A 23,161-nucleotide genomic window follows, 5' to 3' on the forward strand; every position below is an offset into this window, starting at 1 on the left:
GGCAAGGCCGAGCGCATCATCCATGACCCTGCTCACCCCTTACACAGCAAGTTCCAACTCAGCCATCGGGGCAAAGGAAGGATGCTGCAAAGGAAAATTAGAACCACAAGGTTCAGCAAGTCCTTTATTCCATCTGCAATCAGAATGCTGAATGAACAAGACAGCACAAAAAGTAAACGCAAAACTTAATAGCCTGTTTTTGCTTCTTTTCCCTCCTTTTTAGTATGTTAGGGCGATGATAACTACCTGTATGCACAGTGCACTGTAGCCTCATGTTTTATCTTGTGTGTGTGTGTGTGTGTGTGTGTGTGTGTGTGTGTGTGTGTACATGGAGACATGTAGTGCACAAAACTGAAATTTTTAGGTCTTGTGATTTATTGTTTTTATGCTTTTATATGCTTTATTTTTGCACCTTCGATGTCCTCATGTGATTTATGGTTTATTATTATGTTTCTATATGTTTTCATGCTTGCACCTTTGACCACCTGAATTTCCCTATGGGATAATAAAGTTTACCTTGACTTGACCTTGACCTTGACTTCTTTACCACACAAATAATAATAATTAGTTGCAGGGCAGTAAAATGAAACACAAACTGAACCACACCACCAGTTCGATTTTCAAAAATTACATTAGAGCAAAAGGGTAGAATAAAAGTTATTTAGCCTATAGTTCAGTCCAGTTCTCTCAGTTCGTTTATAAAGGAACAAAAATGCTCCACTTCGGGATTTCCATGTTACCAGTTCAGTTCTCTCAACAAAAATGCTCCACTCCGGGATTTCACGGTTATCCAACCAACACAACTCACCCAGGGAAAGCTAAAAGCTAAAGCTAACGATAGACGTTTTGTTGTCGGCCCTCAAGGGATTTCCTTGGGATGATGAGAGGATGGGAGGAGATGTTTTGCTTTAACGTTTTGGTTTAACGTTAGGAGGACACACGCAAATATGGATCAAACGCGGACTTAACACAGCGCAAATGCCTGGGTAGGCTAGGCGGACGGAGTGGAGGTAACATCTCCCTGCTCTTTAGCCTACTCACCAGCTGATTTGTGCCACTTATAAAGGGACGCAAGGGGCTTGTTGACACAGAGTCTGGTGCGTGTGTGGACTGTGGACGTGAGTAAAAAAGAAAACAGAATGAAGCAAGCACAGCGTCATCCAAATGACGGACAATATTGCCGTAAAGAGTGTGATTTGCAACACAACGATATAAATGATAGAGCATCATATGAGACGAAATACATTTTCTATCGTCCAGACGAAATATATCGTCATATCGCCCAGCCCTACTACTGTCAACGACCCTACTTAAAGCTGGGGCTTAGGGCTGAAGGAGCAGAACTGAAGACAAACATTCAAATATCGAACGTGTTTCGCGTCCGAATCGCACAAAAACAGGGCAATGCACTGCAGGGCACTTGAAACTCCCCGAGTTTCAAGTCGATCCGACCAACGCTTCTCGAGATACGCGAAGGACAGAGAGACAGACAGACGCTCCCGCAATTATAGTATAGATAGATAGACTGTGTGATTTCACTAGGGTGACTGTAGTTTTCACCATGTCTGCGCTTGATGTCATCTCGTGCAAACCTCCTTATATGCGTGTTTATGCCCAAAACAGGCATGCGCGCGATGTGTGTGTGTGTGCGCGGCTGAATCTGGCCCAAAAATGATATAACCGATCAGTGATGTCATAAATCACTGATGACGTCATCAGTGATGTCATAAGATGTGAAGTTGTGACATCATCAGTGATGTTATTCATCAGTGATGTCATAAGAGCAACTGAGCCCGCACAGCAGTCGAGCTGCAGGGCGGGCTCGGCTGTGGCATTGTGACAACAGTGATGTCATAAGAGAATGGTTATAGTCATCAGTGATGCGAAGTTGTGACATCATCAGTGATGTCATAAGAGTGGGTGAGCCTGCACAGCGGTCGAGCTGCAGTGCGGGCAAGGCCACGTAGCGGCCGAGCTGCGTATGCGAGCTGCAGGGCCAACTCGACAAGCTGCAGGGCGTAGCCTAGTGTGTGTGTGTGGGATGTAAGACAAAAAAACTATTATAATAAAATATCGTATTGTATGTGTATGTGTATTTTATGCACACCTGGGGTTACAAAAAAAAGGCAGATGTAGTGAGCATAGCTCTGGGCTAACCAAATCTAACTGACATCACTGTGAACACAAAACAAAGAAAACTTCGGATATAATATGATTGTTTTAATAAAGTGTATCACTCAATTATAGTCAATACAAAAATAAAGGCTTTTATGGAACGGGAAGCAATGACTGCTTAGTCTGCAGATAAAACACAATGACAAAAGGCATAGTAATTTAGACTCTTATTGTCATGTTATGTTGACTGATGCTTTTTATGTAGCCTAATGTGCGCGACTGCACCTTTGTTTTCCTTATAATTGGCTCTGTTAGATGGCTCTGTCCAGCAGCTGCACTAGCTAGCTCAACTCCAAAATCCCTTTGTTATAGTGGGACTCCCGGCTAGCGCGTTTAGCTTAACGTTAGCATGTTGTTTTTTTGAGTTAAATACACAATCCCTGGATGTTTCATTTCGGGTAAAGGGGTTTCCATTAGTTTCTATTATGTTTACTGTTTATGTTGAGTATGAAGTGCTTTTGCGGGGCTGTTTGATCACAAGCAGTGTCACGGCGGGTTCACACATACGCCTAGAGCAACGCTTTAAGCAACGCATAAGCAACGCATAAAATTTAGGCATCCTTGTTAACAGATGAGAGCGTTCACACAGACCGCTGCCACGCTGCGCTGAAGCCACGCTCTCGCTGCGCTGCATTTATCGTTTAGGCGTCTGTTCTATTTTTCAGCGTCTAGGCGCGCTGAACTGTCAAGCTATGCAGGAAGTGAGCAACAAAAATCGCAAAGAGCGTCCTGTTTATTTTCACAATTGACCAATTTCAAATTAAAATATTATTAATCACATTGTTGGCTGTTGTTTCTGACGGACTTGGGCCATATTTTCTACCGAGTTTGCCCAAAAGGGAGGGTGGAGCGCGAATTAACGAGTGCATAGTAGGAGAGCTGTCCTTCATGTGTTCCTCTATATTAACGTCTTTTCTGTCAGATGTATATATACCCCCCTGTCTCAATGCATGTATCACAGATCCGCAAATGTAAATAGGTGGCGGGCATGCATGGTGGGGCTATGTCTCGGATATCATTAAGCTACAGACCGAAATAAAATCGGCTGGTTAAAATTACAACACTTTATTGTTTGTGCACACTCCATTGTGCTATAGCCTATGTCAGCGCAAATTCATTCACATGATTACCCGAGGGAAAATAACAATTACAGCCGGCCAGGAAATAGACAGACATCGTCACTTGCACATTACAATAAAAAAGAGGTTTATATTACTCACCCATGCTATAAATCAGTTTTTTACATCAAGTGTAAAAAACCGCTGCTCATGTGATCAGCGTAGCGCAGAGCGGGGCTTCAGTGTGGCGTCCTGTGTGAACGCAAATAGGCGCCTAGCGTGCATGAAGCGATGCCTATATGCGTAGTCGCTCTAGGCGTAAGTGTGAACCGGCCGTCAGTGTGTCTGCCAAGCGGGCGAGCCTGAAGTGTAGGCCACGCTACGAGCTAACGCTAACGCTGAGCTAATGCCAACACTCGCTAACAACAGCTAACGTAAACAACAAACAAATCCGCTGCATCATCACCAGCTTTGGTTTAACGTAATAGACTTTTGCCCTCCTCTCGGAACCCGGGCGAGACATGGATTGCAAATTACAATCTGTGATTTGTGTATTACTGTGATCATCTTAACTGTGAAAAACGGCAACATACTGCATGGCAGCAGCCATGTTTGGCCGTCGCAGCTGTGATGTCATGAGCCTGCGACAACAATAGCTCCGGTCCGAGGCAAAAGCAAAGCCTGATTATCGGCTGTTAATTTATCGGAAGGGTTAGGGTTAACACTAACCCCTAACCCATCCCTATTTGAAACCCCTGCCCTATCATATAAATTGTCAAGTGCATGCAGGTTTTTATGACATTGTTGGTCTGTCTGCTTGACAATCCCACTTTGCTGAAATAAAAAATTTTGTGAAAGTGAGATGACCAGACTGGAAAAGTTATCTCATTAGATAAAACAGATGACTACATTTTTTCATTTGGGGGGCAGTGCGTTGCGAGCCACAATGTGAAGAGATTGATGCGGGCGTGGCCAAATCTGGCCCAAATCTGTTCCACCACTTGGGGGTGTAGCCGCCACTCCGTCTGCCGGGGGCTGCCCCGTGACAACAAGTGGCGTAGAGCCCGGCGAACAGCTTCCAGCTCTAGCACGTTTATGTGGCGAAGCTCCTGGGCTCCACTGGCCGTTTGCTGAGAGGCCATTGCACACCGCGCCCCAACCCCATAGCAAAGCGTCGGTGCGAATGACGCGCCTGAGTGGAACGGGTCCCACTCGCATGCCCGTGGAGAGCCAGCGAGGGTCCATCCACGCGCATCGGCCGTCGGGCCACACCCGTCAAGGTCACTCTGCAATGACAGTCCCTGCCCGGGTCCATGCGGTGACTGAGGAACCAGATCTGGAACAGACGCATGTGCAGTCGTCCCAGTGGAAGCACCGCGGCCATGTGCCCCAGCAGCACGATGCACCGAGGCTGCGCACCCCAGGCGTAGGGCTTAGGCTAGCCACACAATGTGCCCCCGCCTCTCCGCCAAGAGCCGCGCACTCATGGTTGGCAAGTTCAACTCCAGCCCCAGGAAGGTTGTGACCTGGGCCAGGGTGAGGCAACTCTTCTGCCAGCTTACCAAAACCCCACGGTCTGTAGGTCATCTGTCACCACCCTGGTATGCGCGATGGCGAGGTCCCACATAGACGCATATCACCTTCGCACGGAGGGGAGCCAGAGCCACACAGGCGCTGACGGTCCGTGGGCTCAGGGACAGGCCGAAGGGGAGGACGCAGAACTCGTAGGCCACCCCCTGGAAGGAAAACATGAGGTCCCCCCGCCGCAAGGCATTGAAGAGGCGGGGAAGGGTAAGCATGCGGAAGGGCAACCTCCTCAGCGTCTTGTTCAGAAGCCGATGGTCCAGTATGGGCTGCATGGAGCTGTCCTTCTTGGGCATGGCAATACCTGTTGTAAAACCCTGCGCGCTTCTCCGCCTCCGGTACCAGGTGTATCGCCCCCTTGGCCAGGAGGGTGGAGACCTCCTCCTGAAGGAATAGAGTAAGCGAAGCTATGCTCGCACGCTGTATGACCCGGGCTGTCACAGACATGGGACCTAGTGGGGCAAAAGCTTCCTGAGAGCTCCAAACCGGAGTCGGGCATTGAGCATAGTCTGCGGTGGGCCCGCCCCCTTGCTAGGCGGCTTTTCACCGGCCGGGGGCACTCTGGAGGCACGGGCCTCTTGAGAGCTCCATATCGAAGTCGAGCACTGGCGCAGACGACGGTGGGCTCGCTCCCGCGCCGAGTGGCTTTCACCGGCAGGGGGTATTCTAAAGGTAAGTCCTCTTGGGAGCTCCAACTGAAGTCGGGCACTAGGCACAGACAACGGAGCAGCATCCGCTGGCAGAGGGACTTACGTTGCTGCTGGCGCAGGCTGCCTGGCGCCGCTGCTGTTGTGGCCGAAGCGCGATTCTGAAGCTGCCAGGCCATTAGTTCCCGACTGGCGGTCCGAAGAGGCCAGAGGGAGAGACCAGCACGTTGATCAGTCAGCTGTGTCAGGCTAAGCTACATGCCTGGGACCCAGGCAGAGTAAGCAGGTGGCGTGGCAGCCGTGGGCTGCTAATGTGCACACTTGTTACACATGGCATGCCTCGTGCCGGCTACCCACCCAACACCGATAGCTGCGATCAACAGGTGATTGCTAGCGAAGCTAGCGGCATAACAGCGGGGAGGTGGCTAGTCAGTCACCCTCCAGCTAAGGCCAAGCCCTCCACCCGGACCATCTTTAGCTAACCTGAAGTCCAATATGCCAAGGGATAGCCAACCAAGCCTAGTCAAGATGCATTTGGCACTCATAGCAACAAGCTAAGAGGGATGCGAGCAACCAGCTAGCAATACCCCGGTAACAAGCAGAACGGCTAGGCAACGTGTGATGCGGGTGTCCAGCTCGATGCAGCCACTGGCGTGTTTCAGCATAATAACAACCAGTGAGGTGCTGTGCAGCTCGTGGCGTAAGCTATTAACAAGCAGGCCACTAACCAACTCTGTGGTGGCTAACGTAACCAGGCCGCCATGTTTCATAATTGTTGTTGAATATTGCCGATGCAACAGTGGGGTTAGTACACAAGCTAGCAGCTGAGCGATGTCCGCGGGTAGATTTTAGGTTTGGCGAGTTAGGTTTGGCGTCTGTCCGCCACGTGGCGGGTCGCAAAATAGTCGTCATGTAATATTAAAACTGTGTGTAGCCGGCCTGTGTCCACCTAGCGTCTTTTTCCGACTGTTAAACGCTGGGAGTGCGCTGGGGAGCGCTGATCCCAGTGCACAATATACAAGGAAGCAGTCTGAAACTAACGTTAGTTCACTGCGGTAGTATAACATGAGTGCTTCCTGAGGCTGTTTCATTCTAGCTCTCCCGTATAGGCTACCAAACCTGACTCTGGAATGAAATGCAGTCGTCAATTTAGCGGAGGTAAATTGACAGCCTAACGTCGGGCGAATCAATCAATTAATCAATCGCTCGCACTTGTTGCGACACTCGTATGATACAGTATATATGAGGAGATAATAGTTATCATGTGTGTTTTGGTGCGCAGCTGGCTAACACGAGTGCTTTGTGAGACTGTTTCACATGGCTCTCCCGTATAGGCTACCAAACATGACTGGAATGGAATGCAGTCGTCAATTTAGCGGAGGTAAAAAGCATCTTTTAACCTCTGCTAAATTGACAGCCTACATCGGGCGAATCAATCAATGAATCAATCGCTCGCGCTTGTTGCCGAGCTCGTATGATGAGGAGATGAATCAAAATGCTTACCACCAATAAAGCCGAAGGTGAGCCGAGAACGAGTGCAGGAGAGCTAATGCAGGTGCCAGGTGTGAGTGGGAGAGAAAGGTCCGTAGCCCAAGCTGTGCGCTGCGCTGTCTGCATTGAGACTATCGCAGTTATTACTTTTAGCTGCGTTGTTTTTTTTACAACAATTTAAGCTCAAGATTGACTTGACATGTATTGATAAGATTGACTTGACATGTATTGTTTAATCATCAATCAATATATTAAAATAATTTGCTTGAAATTTTACTCTGGCCTCTTATTTAAGTGTGTATTCTTCAACGTAATACCTTATCCACTTGAAATGTACTGAAAAAATGGATATATATGGATATATGTGACACAAAAATGCATTTTTTTTTTGGCTGGTAAGAAATATGCTTGGCGGGTAGATTTTTTCCATCTACCCGCCACTGGCCGGTGGGTCAAAAAGTTAATTTCGGGCCCTGAGCATACACATTATAACACAGATAGTAATCATCTGGCATCAGGGCCGCATTGCATTGAGCAGCGGGGGCCGGTGAGCACACGCTCAGCGTAACACAGCGCAAACAGCCTGACTAGCAACAGGGGAAAGGAAAAAACTAGCTAACCCGTCCGGGAAGCGAGCGAGGCAAGCCGCAAAGCGGTGCCCAAGCAACAGCTAGGAAGCCTAACGTAATGTCAGCTAACCTAAACTTAATGGTGCACACAAGCAAAGGTTACAGTAAGCGTAACAATTCTATCCTGATTAACAAGGGGAAGCCATCTCAGGACGGCACTGGCCAGACTGACGGAACGGCACGTTCTTGTCCATAGCTGGGCAAGGTGGGTCCGAAGACACAGCCTAACTAGCACAGGGAGGAAGAAAAAGAAAGCCGCGAACGAGCAACCTAAACAATAGCAGCCTAGCGGATAGCTAGCTAACAAGCTACGGTGCAGAGCAACAGTACAAGAGCTAGCACTAAGCAGGCAAGTCGCTAAGTTAGTTAACAGCTTACGACACATTCCCCAGCCAGGGAAATAGCAATATGAAAATGTTAAAACCGGTTCGATATTGCTCTTCACACCGAATCTAACCGGTATACTGAATTTTGCCACTAGGTGTCGCACTTTGAGCAGTGCTTCCCAGTTTAGGCGACTGTAGTCATACATGTAGACTCCTGTTTATTAAATGACTGTCTGCGAGATATAGTGTAGAGAAATACTTTTAACCTGGTGGCTTAGGCTACAGTTCAGGCATAGCAAGTAGCAACGTTGGATCGTATGGATTTGGCATGAATTTTAAAGACTCCTTTTCTACTGTTTTGGACACCAATCTTAGCCAGGTGAGTGGTGACTAGTGTCCCATTTATATTCTCCACTCCAAAACAACTCAACTCAGTGCGCTGTGCACATCCCCCCTCCTCTCGTTATAACGTATTTTGGAGCATACACGTATTTCACAAACACACGTTATGATCGCACGGTGAAACGTTGAGTTTAGTTCTAACATGTTATCATTGACAATGTGACAAACCCATTACAGAACGTACTGTGGAACATGCAGGTGGCTACTTGTAGCTCATGAGCTCAGCTGACAGCAGGAGTCAGACAGACATGCGTTTCACGAACACACAACATCATGATCGCATGGTGAAACGTTGAGTTTAGTTCATTGACAAACCCACTTTTATTACATGATGTTAGATGTGGAACACGTTATTAACAAATCCACTTTTATTACATAACGTTAGATGTGGAACATGCAGGTGGCTACTTGTAGCTCAGCTACAGGAGTCAGACACATATGCGTTTCATGAACAAAACTTTATGATCGCACAGTGAAACGTTGAGTTTAGAACAACTTATCACAACAAAACAGCATGTGGGACCAATGAACAGCTCCTCACTGTGTGTCATGTACGTCAGCAGCCTATCTCTGTCTGTCTGAGTTACCCGTGTCTGTCTGTGTGTTAGGCCAGCGTTAGGTAGAAATGCGACAGTAGGATTAGAGAAATACATTGTTGGTTAATGTCAAATCAAACCAGTTCCGGCTCGTACACCGGACCGGACCGGGAAAAACCGGAAATCGACCCATGCCTAGAGCTAGCTCGGGATAGCGTAACTCAACTACCTACAACCTGGCCACGAGCTTTCGTAGCAGGTCCCACCGTTCCTGGCGAAGAGGGCCGAGTCGAAGAATATCTCCCGCAGTCCTTGTCCGCTGCTCCCATTACGGTTGTTGGAACACAAGGGACGGGTATCCACTACTGGCTAAGAGCTAACCGTTAGCTAGCAAGGGTCAAGAGAAGACACAACCGAGTAGATTGCTGGACAAAAGCAGAGTGAGGATCTGGGCTGATGGCTCGAATGGTCACGGGGCGGAGCGGGTGGCCGCGTCATAAGCCAGATGCCATGATGCCTTCAAGCGCAATGGATGGTTTTATAGGGGTCAATTTTGAGAAAATAGACATTATCCAGTAAAGGTAAAGGTAAAGTCCCTGGGAGCAGCTTGGCATAGTGTGAGAATTCAAAGTTCAAAACGAAGATGGTCCTAATAATTATAGACCCATATCCATAATCTGTTATTTTGCTAAAATATTTGAAAAACTGATTTTTAATCAATTGTCACATTACCTTAAGATAAACAACATCCTGTCGCCATTTCAATCCGGATTTAGACCTAATCACTCAACCACTACTGCACTCTTAAAACTTACCAACGATGTGTTTTCATCATCCGATACTGGCAATCTCACAGGTGCCATTTTTATTGACCTCAAAAAGGCCTTTGATTTGGTTGATCATTACCTACTTTTAGATCAACTTCACGCAGTTGGTCTTTCTCGTAGTGCACTACTCTGGTTCAACTCTTATTTACACAACAGAAAACAATGTGTTGCCATACAAGGGAGAAAATCAGATCTCTTTATTCAACAAAGAGGCCAACCTCAGGGCTCGACGCTAGGTCCACTCTTTTTTCTCTATTTTTATAAATGATCTCCCTGTAATTTGTTCCAACTCATCTGTTCAACTTTATGCAGACGATACGGTCATCTATACTTCCAAACCTAACCTTCAACAAATCCAAACTGCTCTTCAATCTGACTTTAACGCACTACAAAACTGGCTTATATCTAACAAACTACTGCTCAACAAAACAAAATCTTTCATTATGGTCTTTGGCTCAAAACAAACACTTAAAACAAACTCTAATAACTTAATTATAAAGTATAATGATGATACTGTTTTGCATAAAGTTGATCAAATTAAATATCTTGATGTTTGGCTTGACTCTGAGCTCACATTCAAGCATCATATTGATCACACACTCCATAAAATTAAATTCGGAACTAGTGTCTTATTTAGATCTAGAAACTGCTTTACTCGTTGTGTACGACAGAAACTTGCCGTTCAGCTAATTTTACCTTTCTTTGATTATGCGGATGTTGTCTATCAAAATGCATCCAAAACCAATCTTCAACCTCTGAACACAGCATACAATAACCTATGTAGATTTGTACTCGGATGTCCTTTTACCACTCATCACTGTACAATGTATAACTCACTCAAATGGCCGCCACTCAGTACAAGAAGACACACTCACTGGTTGCAACTCATTTTTAAATGTATACATTTTAACTATCCTCTTTATTTACAGCAGTTATTGGTTCCCCACTCATCAACATATCAGTTAAGACACTCTTCACAGTACTATTTTTTCATTCCTGCAGTTAGGAAAACATCTGGAAAGAGAGCATTTAGGTTTAAAGCCCCCTCAGACTGGAATAAATTATCCCCATACATACGAACCATTACATCTTTTCACATATTTAAAAAAGGTCTGTCTTATTGTCTTGAGTCGGCATGCTCCTGTTTCCGTTGATATATAGCAACCGTTTTTATATATACATTGCGTAGTATAGGACCATTGTGTGGTGCATAAATGTGAATGTATAAATGAGCAAGTTCGTATAATGTGGCATAATGTGTAGAGGAGCATATACGCATGTGTCCATGTACATATGGATTATGTGTATGGATGTATGTCTATGCATACAGTATAATATATGTGCATGCATGAGTGGATGCATGTATGGTGTATGTACTGTATATATACACACATATGCGGTGTGTGTATATGTGTGTTTGTATCTATATATTAGGGCTGTGCGATTTTGCCTAAAACTAAAATTGACGATTTTTTCTCTCAAAACTCGATTTTCGATTTCGATTTCGATTTATTATACTATTATACTTCTCTAAACATTTGTTGCCCTGCAGAGCTCTTTTTCCCCCTTTTTTCCATAATTGACAATTTACGCTTTTACTCTGAAGGCAGAACAACCCAACTTCCTGTTTTAGCTTGCCGCTGCTATGCTTAACTTCCTGGATGTTGCTTGCTAACTTGACACTGGTGGATTTGCGTGTTCCTCCGTGACATAATTATATTAGCAGTGTCTAAGCCAGTGGTTCTCAAATGGGGGTCCGCGGACCTTTGCCAGGGGGTCCGCGAAAAGTTTTCAAGTAAAAAAAAAAAAAAAAATTTTTTTTATAAAATGCTACATGTTACTTATTCCTTCTCAAACTACTTCCTACATGGTGCTAGTCTATCAAAATATCTTGGCTGTCATTGATTGTGTTGCATAGTGGTTTTCTGTACTGTTGACAAATTGTGATATTGTAAGTCGCTTTGGATAAAACAAAAGTGTCTGCTAAATGACGTAATGTAAATGTAATGTAATAAAAAAATATATATATATATTTTTTTTTTGCAAAATCTTCATAGTTCAACGAAAATAGTTTATGCTTTAAATCTAAAATGGTTCATGGATTACATTCTAATAACAAACCTATCAAATTAAAAGTCAAGCACGTTACCGTGGAAACAATTAACACTTTCAGTGCCACGGCCCTTGGGCAAAAGGTTGCTTGCTGTGCCACATAGGCCGCAATGCATTTTAAAACAGTCATATAATTTCTTTAATAATTACTATGTAAACACTGAACACGCACAAATAACGATGAGACTCTCTTCTATCACCTGCAAAAAAAAGTTTATTGATCCCATTTTCCGTTCTTTAGTTATGAGCCGGAGAAGATAGCTTGATTGAACGAAAAACAGAGCTTTTTTTCTACGAGCTGAGATAATGAGCCTTTTGTGAAATTAAACATTTCAAGCACATCACTGACTCTGAAGCTAATTTTCTGATGTCTGGGTCTGTCTGGGTGAAGTGTATGCTGCTCTGCTGCTCTGCCTGCTCCCCCCCCCCCCCCCCCCCCTCAACTGCACACGCCTCCTGGGTGTGTCTTATGTGTCTGGTGGCTCTCAGTCTCTGTTGAGTTTGCTGCGCACACACAGTGAATGGTGCGCGACATTCAGCTTTTTGGTTCCGCGTGTGTTTGTCACGGGCTGGCATGCTTCCAGTTCGGAATAATAAGTTTGATTATGTGAATGTGCTGTTGCAGCGTACATGAAGGTGCTCAGTTGTGACAGCGGATGCTGCTGCTGGGGGCACAGCTGGCGTCGATGCATACGGACGGATGCGATGCGATTTCCTCATTTTCCCCAGTGACTATTTCTGTGTGTTTGGCTCCTTTTTCTCTGATCAGGAGAGTGCTGTCGCCACCTAATGGGTTTGTAAAATAGGTTATCGACCTCCAATAGCTACAATATTGTTAGAGGCGACGTAAGAAGCTTAGATCGACACCCCCCCGTCAAAAAAACAATTTGGAGTTATGACGCCATTTGGCGTCGCTGGCACTGTACGGTAAATTTCTAATGACGCCATATGGCGTCGCTGGCACTGAATGTGTTAAGCTTAGCCCAAAATCACAAATCAGAATGAGGGGGTCCCCGGTATATTTTTATGCCTCCGCCGGCGATAGCCAGGCCGGAGGCATTATGGATCCGGGTTGTCCGTCCGTACGTACGGCTGTCCGTACGTCCGTACGTACGGCTGTCCGTACGTCCGTACGAGGTTCGTTAACGCGATATCTGAGGAACGCCTGGACGGAATTTCATCAAATTTGCCTCAAACATCGACTTAGACTCAAGGATGATCTGATTAGATTTTGGTGGTCAAAGGTCAAAGGTCGAGGTCACTGTGACCTCTCCAACGCCATTTTCAAGCTTGTTAACGCGATATCTCAGGAATGCCTTGACGGAATTTAATCAAACTTGTCTCAAACATCGACTTGGACTCAAGGATTAACTGATTAGATTTTGGTGGTCAAAGGTCAAAGGTCAAGGTCACTGTGACCTCTCAAACGCCATTTTCCAGCTTGTTAACGTGATATCTCATGAATACCTTGACGGAATTTCATCAAATTTGCCTCAAACATCTACTTAGACTCAAGGATGAACTGATTACATTTTGGTGGTCAAAAGTCAAAGGTCAAGGTCACTGTGACCTCTCAAACGCCATTTTCAAGCTTGTTAACGTGATATCTCAGGAATGCCTTGACGGAATTTAATCAAACTTGTCTCAAACATCGACTTGGACTCAAGGATGAACTGATTACATTTTGGTGGTCAAAGGTCAAAGGTCAAGGTGAGCTCTCGAACGCCATTTTCAAGCTTGTTAACGCGATATCTCAGGAATGCCTTGACGGAATTTAATCAAACTTGTCTCAAACATCGACTTGGACTCAAGGATGAACTGATTACATTTTGGTGGTCAAAGTTCAAGCTCACTGTGACCTCTCACACACCCAATTTCCAAGCTCTGTAACGCAACATCACAGGAGCGCCTTGACGGAATCTCTTCCAATTTGCCTCAAATGGCGATTTGGACTCCAGAATGAACTAATGCGGAGGCATAAGTCCGCGTTGCGGTCGTTCTAGTCTATCTTGTAAGGGGTCCTTGGCTGAAAAACATTTGAGAACCTCTGGTCTAAGCGACCACCCGTGCTCGGAGTTATATCTGTACTAGAATAACACGAAGTCACAACAGGAATGCGTGGAACTGCTATAGCAGTTAGGGGGAAATTCAGACACACTGGGACAGGTGAGTCAGCTGAGGCTGACAGCTGCCATGAATACAGCCAATCTATCAGTCAGTACTCTTTGGCCTCACGTGTTGTTTTGTTATTATATGAACTGTAAAGGCAACGTTTCATTGTCCGGTGATAACGTCTGTGTTCGTGTGCGCGCGTGAGTGTGTTGTAGCAATCGTTATCTTGTAGGCTACAGCCCGCAGTGCAACAAGCTGCGCTCAGTGCTCACTATGTGCTTTTTGGTCGGAGGTGTTGAAATAAGTCCATTGCGCTGCTGTCTTTAGTAGCCAGTATCACAGCCTCTAGAGAGACTTTACAGCGGGGAGAATGGACAAGTAGCAGCATGCGTACATGAGAGAGAGCCGCCCTGCATAACGTAATTACCCTAGTTGAAGTGTAAATCGATTTTCATTTTTTTAACATCGTCCTAACTAATTAATTCGATTACGATTCAAAATCGATTAATCGCACAGCCCTACTATATATACATATATGCGGTGTGTATACTGTATATGTGTGTGTATGTTTATGTATATATACTGTATGTATGTGGTATGTATATTTATGTGTGTATGTATATGCATGTGATGTATATGTATGTGCTTGAGTATGTATGTTTATATGTATATGTATATATGTATATATATATATATACTGTATCTGCTATTGTACATGTTCTGTACAGTTCACTGAAAATACGATACGTATTACTGATTATTATTTTGGTTTATTTTTATTTTATTTATTTTGCTATATTATCTAACTGATATGTGGGTGTTAATTGCCGTCAGTTATAGTGTTCTTGTCTCTTTTGTCTTGTTTGTCTTGTCTCTTCTGATTTAAATTGTAACTTCCTTGAATCTTGTTTTTGCATGTTAGGACCCCCTCGAAAACGAGATGATTCATCTCAAGACATTCTCAGACATCTGCAGTTATTCTTCTTCTCCTTTGTTTTGAATGGAGAATTCAATTGTACAGTCAATGATTGCACCCAACATCTGCAGTTTGTTAACTCATTGAGTGCCAAGGACGTCGATTGACGTCAAAGTAAATAGTGACGTAGAGTGCCAAGGACGTCGATCGACGTCAAATGCGTTTTTTGACGGTGGGACGTGGATCAAAGCCTCCTGCATCTCCTGTACAAATATTGTAGCTATTGAAGGTGTATAACCTATTTTACGGACTCATTAGGTGGCGACAGTGCTCTCCAGATTAGAGAAAGGTCTGGAAAACAGCAGGAAAAAGCCCCGTGATGAAAGAGAAACCGCTCATGCTGCAGCCAGAGCCATATAGATTGCTCTGTCTGGAGCTGACGTTGGCTGCGAACAGCAGTCAATCCGCGCCCACAACTGAGCCCCTCTGCCTCTGTCTGTCTGTCTGCATAGTTTCTCCACACGATTAGCCGCCAGAAAAGCAGCACCCGACGCCGAAGGGCCAAACCATTCTCAGCAGTCCGGTTTGGCTCTTCCGTGTCGCGCTGGGAGCCGGCGCACAAAAACAGAGCACTCCGAAAATAGACTGGGTGCGTGTTAGGCTGTGTAAGCTCTGGGGGAGGAGTTTGCAGCTGAGGGGGGGAGAGGGGGGTGGGGCACGCAGGGCACCACACAACTACACCACGTCACTACATCAGAAAATATTATCTTCAGAGTCAGTGAATGTGCTTGAAATGCTTCATTTCACAAAAGGCGGAATAACTCAGCTTCTAATTTGAAACGCCTGTATTTGCTCAAAATGACCTATCTTCTCCGGCTCATAACTAAAGAAGGGACAATGGTATCAATAAACTTTTTTTTGCTGATGATACAATAGAGTCAGCTCGTTCTTTGTGCGTGTTCCAAAAGTGGCCGGCACTCAATGAGTTAACGTTTCAGCTGATCTACTATGTCATATCCAAGTTGATCTGATTGGTTGAAGTAGCCCTGCCAGGCGGTAATAGACAGATGCTTCATCCAATCACCAAGTACCTTTTTATGCCTCCGCCGGCGAAGCCAGGCCGAAGGCATTATGGATCCGGGTTGTCCGTCCGTACGGCCGGATGTCCGTACGTCCGTACGGATGTTTGTTAACGCGATATCTGAGGAACGCCTGGACGGAATTTCATCAGATTCGCCTTAAACATTCACTTAGGCTCAAGGATGATCTGATTAGATTTTGGTGGTCAAAGGTCAAAGGTCAAGGTCACTGTGACCTCTCGAACGCCATTTTCAAGCTTGTTAACGCGATATCTGAGGAACGCCTGGACGGAATTTCATCAGATTCGCCTTAAACATTCACTTAGGCTCAAAGATGATCTGATTAGATTTTGGTGGTCAAAGGTCAAAGGTCAAGGTCACTGTGACCTCTCGAACGCCATTTTCAAGCTTGTTAACGCGATATCTGAGGAACGCCTGGACGGAATTTCATCAGATTCGCCTTAAACATTCACTTAGGCTCAAGGATGATCTGATTAGATTTTGGTGGTCAAAGGTCAAAGGTCAAGGTCACTGTGACCTCTCGAACGCCATTTTCAAGCTTGTTAACGCGATATCTGAGGAACGCCTGGACGGAATTTCATCAGATTCGCCTTAAACATTCACTTAGGCTCAAGGATGATCTGATTAGATTTTGGTGGTCAAAGGTCAAGGTCACTGTGACCTCTCGAACGCCATTTTCAAGCTTGTTAACGCGATATCTGAGGAACGCCTGGACGGAATTTCATCAGATTCGCCTTAAACATTTACTTAGGCTCAAGGATGATCTGATTAGATTTTGGTGGTCAAAGGTCAAAGGTCAAGGTCACTGTGACCTCTCGAACGCCATTTTCAAGCTTGTTAACGCGATATCTGAGGAACGCCTGGACGGAATTTCATCAGATTCGCCTTAAACATTCACTTAGGCTCAAGGATGATCTGATTAGATGTTGGTGGTCAAAGGTCAAAGGTCAAGGTCACTGTGACCTCTCGAACGCCATTTTCAAGCTTGTTAACGCGATATCTGAGGAATGCCTGGACGGAATTTCATCAGATTCACCTTAAACATTCACTTAGGCTCAAGGATGATCTGATTAGATTTTGGTGGTCAAAGGTCAAAGGTCAAGGTCACTGTGACCTCTCAAATGCCATTTTCAAGCTTGTTAACGCGATATCTGAGGAACGCCTGGACGGAATTTCATCAGATTCGCCTTAAACATTCACTTAGGCTCAAGGATGAACTGATTCCATTTTGGTTGTCAAAGGTCAAGGTCACAGTGGCCTAACAAATGCCATTTTCAAACTCGGTAACGCCATATCTCAGTAACACATTGACTAAATTTCTTCACATTTGGCTCAAATATCCAATTCTGCACAGAAACGCCTTGATGCAATTTCTTCCAATTTGGCTCCAACATCCACTTGGACTCAAGAATGAACTAATGGCGGAGGCATAAGTCCGCGTTGCGGTCGTTCTAGTTTAATGTGACATCGCATCGACTCACTCGATAGATGGATATGTTTTGTGAAAACAAGACCATCCATCTGGCTGTGTCAGGTTACGTTACCAAAAACGTGTGTGTGTGTGTGTGTGTTTCTGTGCCTGTGTGTGTCTCTGTGTCTCGACCTGCCATTGCCATCATCCTGTGTGTGTGTATCTGATCTATACTATCTGATTGCACTATTAGTGTTTATGTCTGTTGCATACTTGTATTTATGTGGACATAAATAAATCATTCAAATTGTGTGTGTACTGTATGTGTGTGTGTAGGAGGACATCCTGTCTATCTGGAACAAGACATTGAGCGACCAGACGACGACGTCTCGGATCAGAGACACTCTGAGACGAGTCCTCAACCTCCCACCAAATACTATCATGGAGTACAAGACCCATAATGACAGCCTGAGGTACTTGTCTGTCTGCCTGTAGGGGGACCTGGGGAATACAGTGGTTTAGGTAGGAAACTTGTGGAATACAGTGTAGACTTTATTAATTCGCTAAAATCCTTTGATTGTGTGTCACTGCTACTTTTGATGTTCAGAGTCTTTACACCAACATCCCACATTGAGGCACTGTGACTGTCCGTATGAGGACGAGAGTTCACCTGGAGTTCACCTGAGATGTAGTCACCTGGAAGGGGTTAGGGTTAGGCAGAGTCACCTCAGTGAATCCATCTCGTGCGAATGATGTCACTGGCGAGTGATGTCACCCAACTGGAAGTGATGTCACGTAATTACTCACTGTGATGTCATCAGTTTTATCCAGATCTCTTCTATATTAAGCTATTTATGTGCCAAATTTGGCACCTTTATCACAAAATGAATAGCCGGACTAATAGGCCTATAATGTACACACATAATACAATGAAGTGACCAATTACTCTGTAAAAGTCCATATAATTTTTAATTCGTATTTTTATTTGGTTCTCAGGCTTACTAGGATCTATATTATGTCCATTATTGCATGTGGGTCCAATGGAATAGGAAATGTTGACAAACCGCTGGTCGCCATTTTGAACAATGTCTGCCACGGCCACCAGGGGGCAAATTTGTGATGGCCCAATATCCAGTTTTGTTCAGAGTATATCTATAAACACATCTGCAAAATGTGTTTCTTCTATCTGCAAAATGTGTTTCTTCTATCACAAAATGAACAATTGGTCTCATATGTTGAGCTACGGCTGGTGACCATTTTGCAAAATGGTCATAAAAATGCCAATCTGCAATGCCCCAATATCCAGATGTTTTCTACATTAAGCTATTTCTGTGCCAAATTTCGCACTTTTATCACAAAGTGAACAATAGCCACACTAATAGGCCTATAATGTACACACATAATATAATGAAATGAATGACCAATTACTTTGTAAAAGTTGAATTAGTATTTTTATTTGGTTCTCAGGGTTACTAGGATCTATATTATGTCTGGTATTGCATGTGGGTCCAATGGGATAGGAAATGTTGACACATCGATTGTGGCCATTTTGAAAAATGTCTGCCACGGCCACCAGGGGGCAAATTTGCGATGGCCCAATATCCAGTTTTGTTCAGAATATATCTACTGTATGAACACATCTGCAAAATGTGGTGCTTGTATCACAAAGCTATGTAGGTTAGCTATGCCGCCCCACTATATGAGAGAGAGAAGAATAAAGTGTTACTGCAGAAACGATCTACCTTATAGTCCGTGGATTCGGGGTGGAAAAATACATATAGTCCTTTATAGGCATCGCGATCTCTTCCGTTTCCAAGAAAATGTAAACTTTTCTCTGATTGGATAGTTTGAGGTTTTGATCCAATCAGAGAAAAGTTGACATTTTCTGAGAAGGTCCAATTGCGATGCCTGTATTGGAACATAATGTATTTTTTCACCCCAAGTCCAATGCCGCCATCTGTGAGTCTCTACGAGTTATGGTTGCGGAGATATGTCCGCCCTGCCTGCAGGACTACAGGAGAGAGATAGAGGACAGCGGGGGGTTGGGGGTTTCAAGTCACTGACTAAACACTCTATTTCAGTGATTGCTGTCAGAATATAGAGCCACACTTAACACTTATTTGAACACAAAAACATAGCTGAATGCAGCTTTAAAGGTAGCCTATTAAGTAGCAAATCCTGTTAACGCTTAGGTAGTGATTTACATTGTTCTTTTTTTTTAAGTAATTTTTCATGATTGTTTAGACAGCTCTGGTCCAGTCAAGCAGCACTTTTGTGTACTAAAATTGTCAATTTGGGACATTTTGTTTTGGAATAAAATTGTTAAAATAAAATAAAAATAATTGTTAGTTGCAGCGCTAGTACCAACCATGTCATGCTAGCTTGTCAAGAAGGTGGCTAAATAACACTCCAAAGTTAGGCTACATTTTGGCAACGGAAAAACGTGTGGGTGTGGGTGTGGCGTGCATGCGTGCGTTATTTGTTTATTAAAAAAGGATCCCTATTAGCTGATGCGTAGTCGACAGCTAGTCTTGCTGGGGTCCAAAACGACAATGCACATTACATGACAAGCAAAAAATATATATATACAAAAGCAAGGAGAAATATAGCCACAAGCGGCAATGGCAGGGGTTCAAGCCTTGCGCAAATTGAACACCTAATAGTCCTTGAGGCAAATTTGTATAGCACGTTCGAGGGAACATGTGGAAGAAAGTTGCTTTAAAATTGGAGAAACAGCCTGGGAGTTACAAACGGGTGTGAAGTTACGGCATATTTTGTGTTAGGCCACGCCCACTTCTTACGCCTGCGGCGCCCCCTTTTAGACAAATTGCGAAATAGCCTGTCATAAATGCCATTCCAGATGAGGCTGAGAAGTTTGCAACCGATTAGGCGAATGGACTTGATTTACCGCTATTACATGCTTACACCATAGACCCCGCCCACTTTCACCAATGATGAAAAAACTTCAGATTTTGACTAGGACATCCTCCTTGATATATCTGCCAAGTTTCACGATCATTGGACAAACAGGTGTGGAGTTATGGCCTTTTTTGTGTTAGGCCACGCCCATTTCTGGCATTTATGGCGCCCCCTTTTGGTCGAATTGCACAAGCTTTGACAGACATGGTCGGTGATGATCTCCGAAGATCTCCAGCAAGTCCCAGATTCGTTAATCGGTCATGAAGTTATGACAATTTAGCTGAGAGGCCACGCCCTCTCACAACTTTAACGATTAATATCTCTGAAACGAAAGTAGATTTCAAAAGTTTCAAAAAGCCAATTTGTAGAGCTTGCTCCAGAGATGCTTCCTGGCGATTTTGGTGGAAATCGGTCAAACAGTCTAGGAGGAGATCTCGAAAATGTGTTTTACAAACTTTTCAAAATATCTCAAAAATTTTCCAGACGGACCTTAAGGCTCTTTGAGGCAAATTTGTAGAGCAGGTTCACCTGAACATCTGGAAAAAAAAAGTTTGAAAATCAGACAAACGGCGTGGAAGTTATGGCCTTTAACGTAAAACCTCTAATTATAGCGCCACCTTCAGGCCGGTTCGAAAAAAATATTTTTTGAGCAGAAACCAGCCACCAATATCGGTCAATGTGCCAAATTTCAATTCACCAACTCACAGGAATTTGCGTCGGGGCAGATGAACAAGAATAATAATAAACCGGCACAAAAACAATAGGGTTTCAGCCCCTTCGGGGCTTGAACCCCTAAAAAGCCAATCTAAAACGAATACAAGACAATATAGCATGGTCAGCTAGCCCTCTAGCTGGCCAATGCGAACTAAATATTAAAATACGGTTCGTACATTGGTTCGTACATTTCTTTATACAGTACTCTACAAAACAAACGGAGTATGTGCTTGTGTGCGTGCATGTGTGTGTGTCTGTTTTGAACTGGTAGCCTTATGTTGTTATTTAGCCTTCTGATGCTATTGGGGGGTCATTGTTGGTATCCGCAGTGGAAGTGGTCCCTGGGAAATTACTTTGTCTCAAAAGTTTGTGAACCCCTGATCTTAAGTCCGATATGCGCCCTCAGTGCGCACCGACCTTCCTCGTTGTGCCAGACGGCAATTAGTGTGGGTTGTGTTCAATGTAGTTCCACGCACAAATGCAATTTTTTCAGTCATCCACACGTCGTGACATATCCATACATGGTGCTATCACATGTAGCACCGCACGTTAGGCTATATATCTCATGTCTATGCTTACACACTCTCTCTTCCTCTCTCTCTCTCTGTGCGTGCGTGCGTGTGTCTAGGGATAATTCCAGCTTCCGGAACACGAAGATCGCCCTGTGAGGAGGAAAAGTCAGCTGACCGTCGTCCTGTCCAATCAGGAAGGAGCTTTTCCTCCCTCCTCATGCCCTGCTCTGTGATTGGCCAGGGGTCACCGTGGTTACCGTGCGGCAGCCTGTGTGTGTGTGTGTGTGTGTGTCTGTGTGTGTGTGTGTTTACTGTGGACCAATAAACAGGTTGAATGGGACAAAGCTGAGTCAGCGTAGTTTCTACCATCACCACACAAATGCACACTCTCACACATAGACACACACACACACACGCACGCGAGTGAAAGTAGACCGGTGCTCGGCGGTACGCAGTACCGTTAAAATATTTGCTGCCGGTACACAGTACCGGGAAGAGGGGACAGAGTGGCAGCTGCCTGCAATCAAAACCCACAGAAGCCGTCACAATCACATTTCCAACAAGGAAACACATCTGCTGACGTTATGTCAACATAAACAACTGTTAGTTTTCTTATCATTTGCTTCTAAATTCTACAAAAGCCTGTCCCATTCCCAGCATGATGTCAGATCCATGAACATTGCCGGCAGCATGGCATCGGGGGCACATGTTAATTGACTGTGCAGTGACAAGCCTTAAGTGGACTTACCCTTTGTCTGCCTTCATTAAACCATGTAAGTCCTTACACATGTCGTTTTAATGGTCATAGTTTTCAGCAATGTTCATTATCTTTGTAATTATGGAGATAACGACAGATTTCAACATTTTAATGGAGGCTTCTGTTGGCTTAATTATTGGTTAATTGGCACTGTTGCTTTTACATGTGTGGACCGATGACATGAGAGGGAGAGAGAGGGAGGAGGTGGAGGGAGAGAGAGGAGGGGGGTGCTTTTCCGCATGGTTACATGGTGCCTCCAACGCGCAAAAGTCCTGCTTCATCGTTCATCCATGAATGTTTTCAAGGTGATGGCATTTGATTGTCTGCCCAATTCGGTGTCTATATTTCAGTTGATTGATTCCTTCTGCAGTGTTTCCCCTACCATTCTACAGGCCTGGCGGGCCCACCAGGCCAACGACGCCCCCGTCAGATTTTTTTCCTGCTCTCCCCAAAATTCCAATAAACCTTTATGGCATATTATTACAATACAACAATACTGGTGTTGACAGTAATAGAAGATGCCAAATCATTCAAAACAATAAGCACTTTGCTTTTAGGATCATTGTGCCAGAGTTCCAAAACGTGTGTCGTTGCCTGGGAAACGCACATCCCATAATACAACTGTTCGCATCGCATCCCATAATAGTATGATGCTACTTGGGATGCCATTGCAAACATAGATGCGAACAGGTTAGCTAAAAGCTCCGACATCCCTTCAGGCCTGAAAAATGTTCTAGGGGAAACACTGTTCTGGGAATCTTTTGCCTTGCATAAGGATTTCTCTGCTGATTGCATGGATTTCTTCTGTGCACAATCTACTGTGCGTTTTTCCTATGTGTCTCCTGCATTACGTACAAAAGGCTTTATCCAAGCAGTAATTCTCAGTAATTGACTTAGGTTACTGTACATATTCACCTTCCAGACGGGTTCCAG

General features: G+C 44.6%; 1 protein-coding gene across 2 annotated transcripts in view; it reads left to right on the forward strand.

The window, feature by feature from the left end:
* LOC310771132 (eukaryotic translation initiation factor 4E type 2-like) overlaps positions 1–22,366 on the forward strand; it is a 95,365-nt gene extending 72,999 nt beyond the window's left edge. Inside the window, exons 5-6 of one of the 2 annotated variants that reach the window (XM_083663796.1) lie at positions 17,663–17,799; positions 21,588–22,366. In XM_083663796.1, the coding sequence (XP_083519922.1) occupies positions 17,663–17,799; positions 21,588–21,627 (177 nt within the window). In that variant the 3' untranslated portion in view covers positions 21,628–22,366. The remainder of the gene's footprint in view (positions 1–17,662; positions 17,800–21,587) is intronic. The other variant, XM_083663795.1, reaches the window with a different exon arrangement.
* The last annotated feature ends 795 nt before the right edge of the window (positions 22,367–23,161 follow it).

The sequence above is a fragment of the Poromitra crassiceps genome (genome assembly GCF_964638095.1).
Source record: "Poromitra crassiceps genome assembly, contig: HAP1_SCAFFOLD_376, whole genome shotgun sequence".
Taxonomy (NCBI): domain Eukaryota; kingdom Metazoa; phylum Chordata; class Actinopteri; order Beryciformes; family Melamphaidae; genus Poromitra; species Poromitra crassiceps.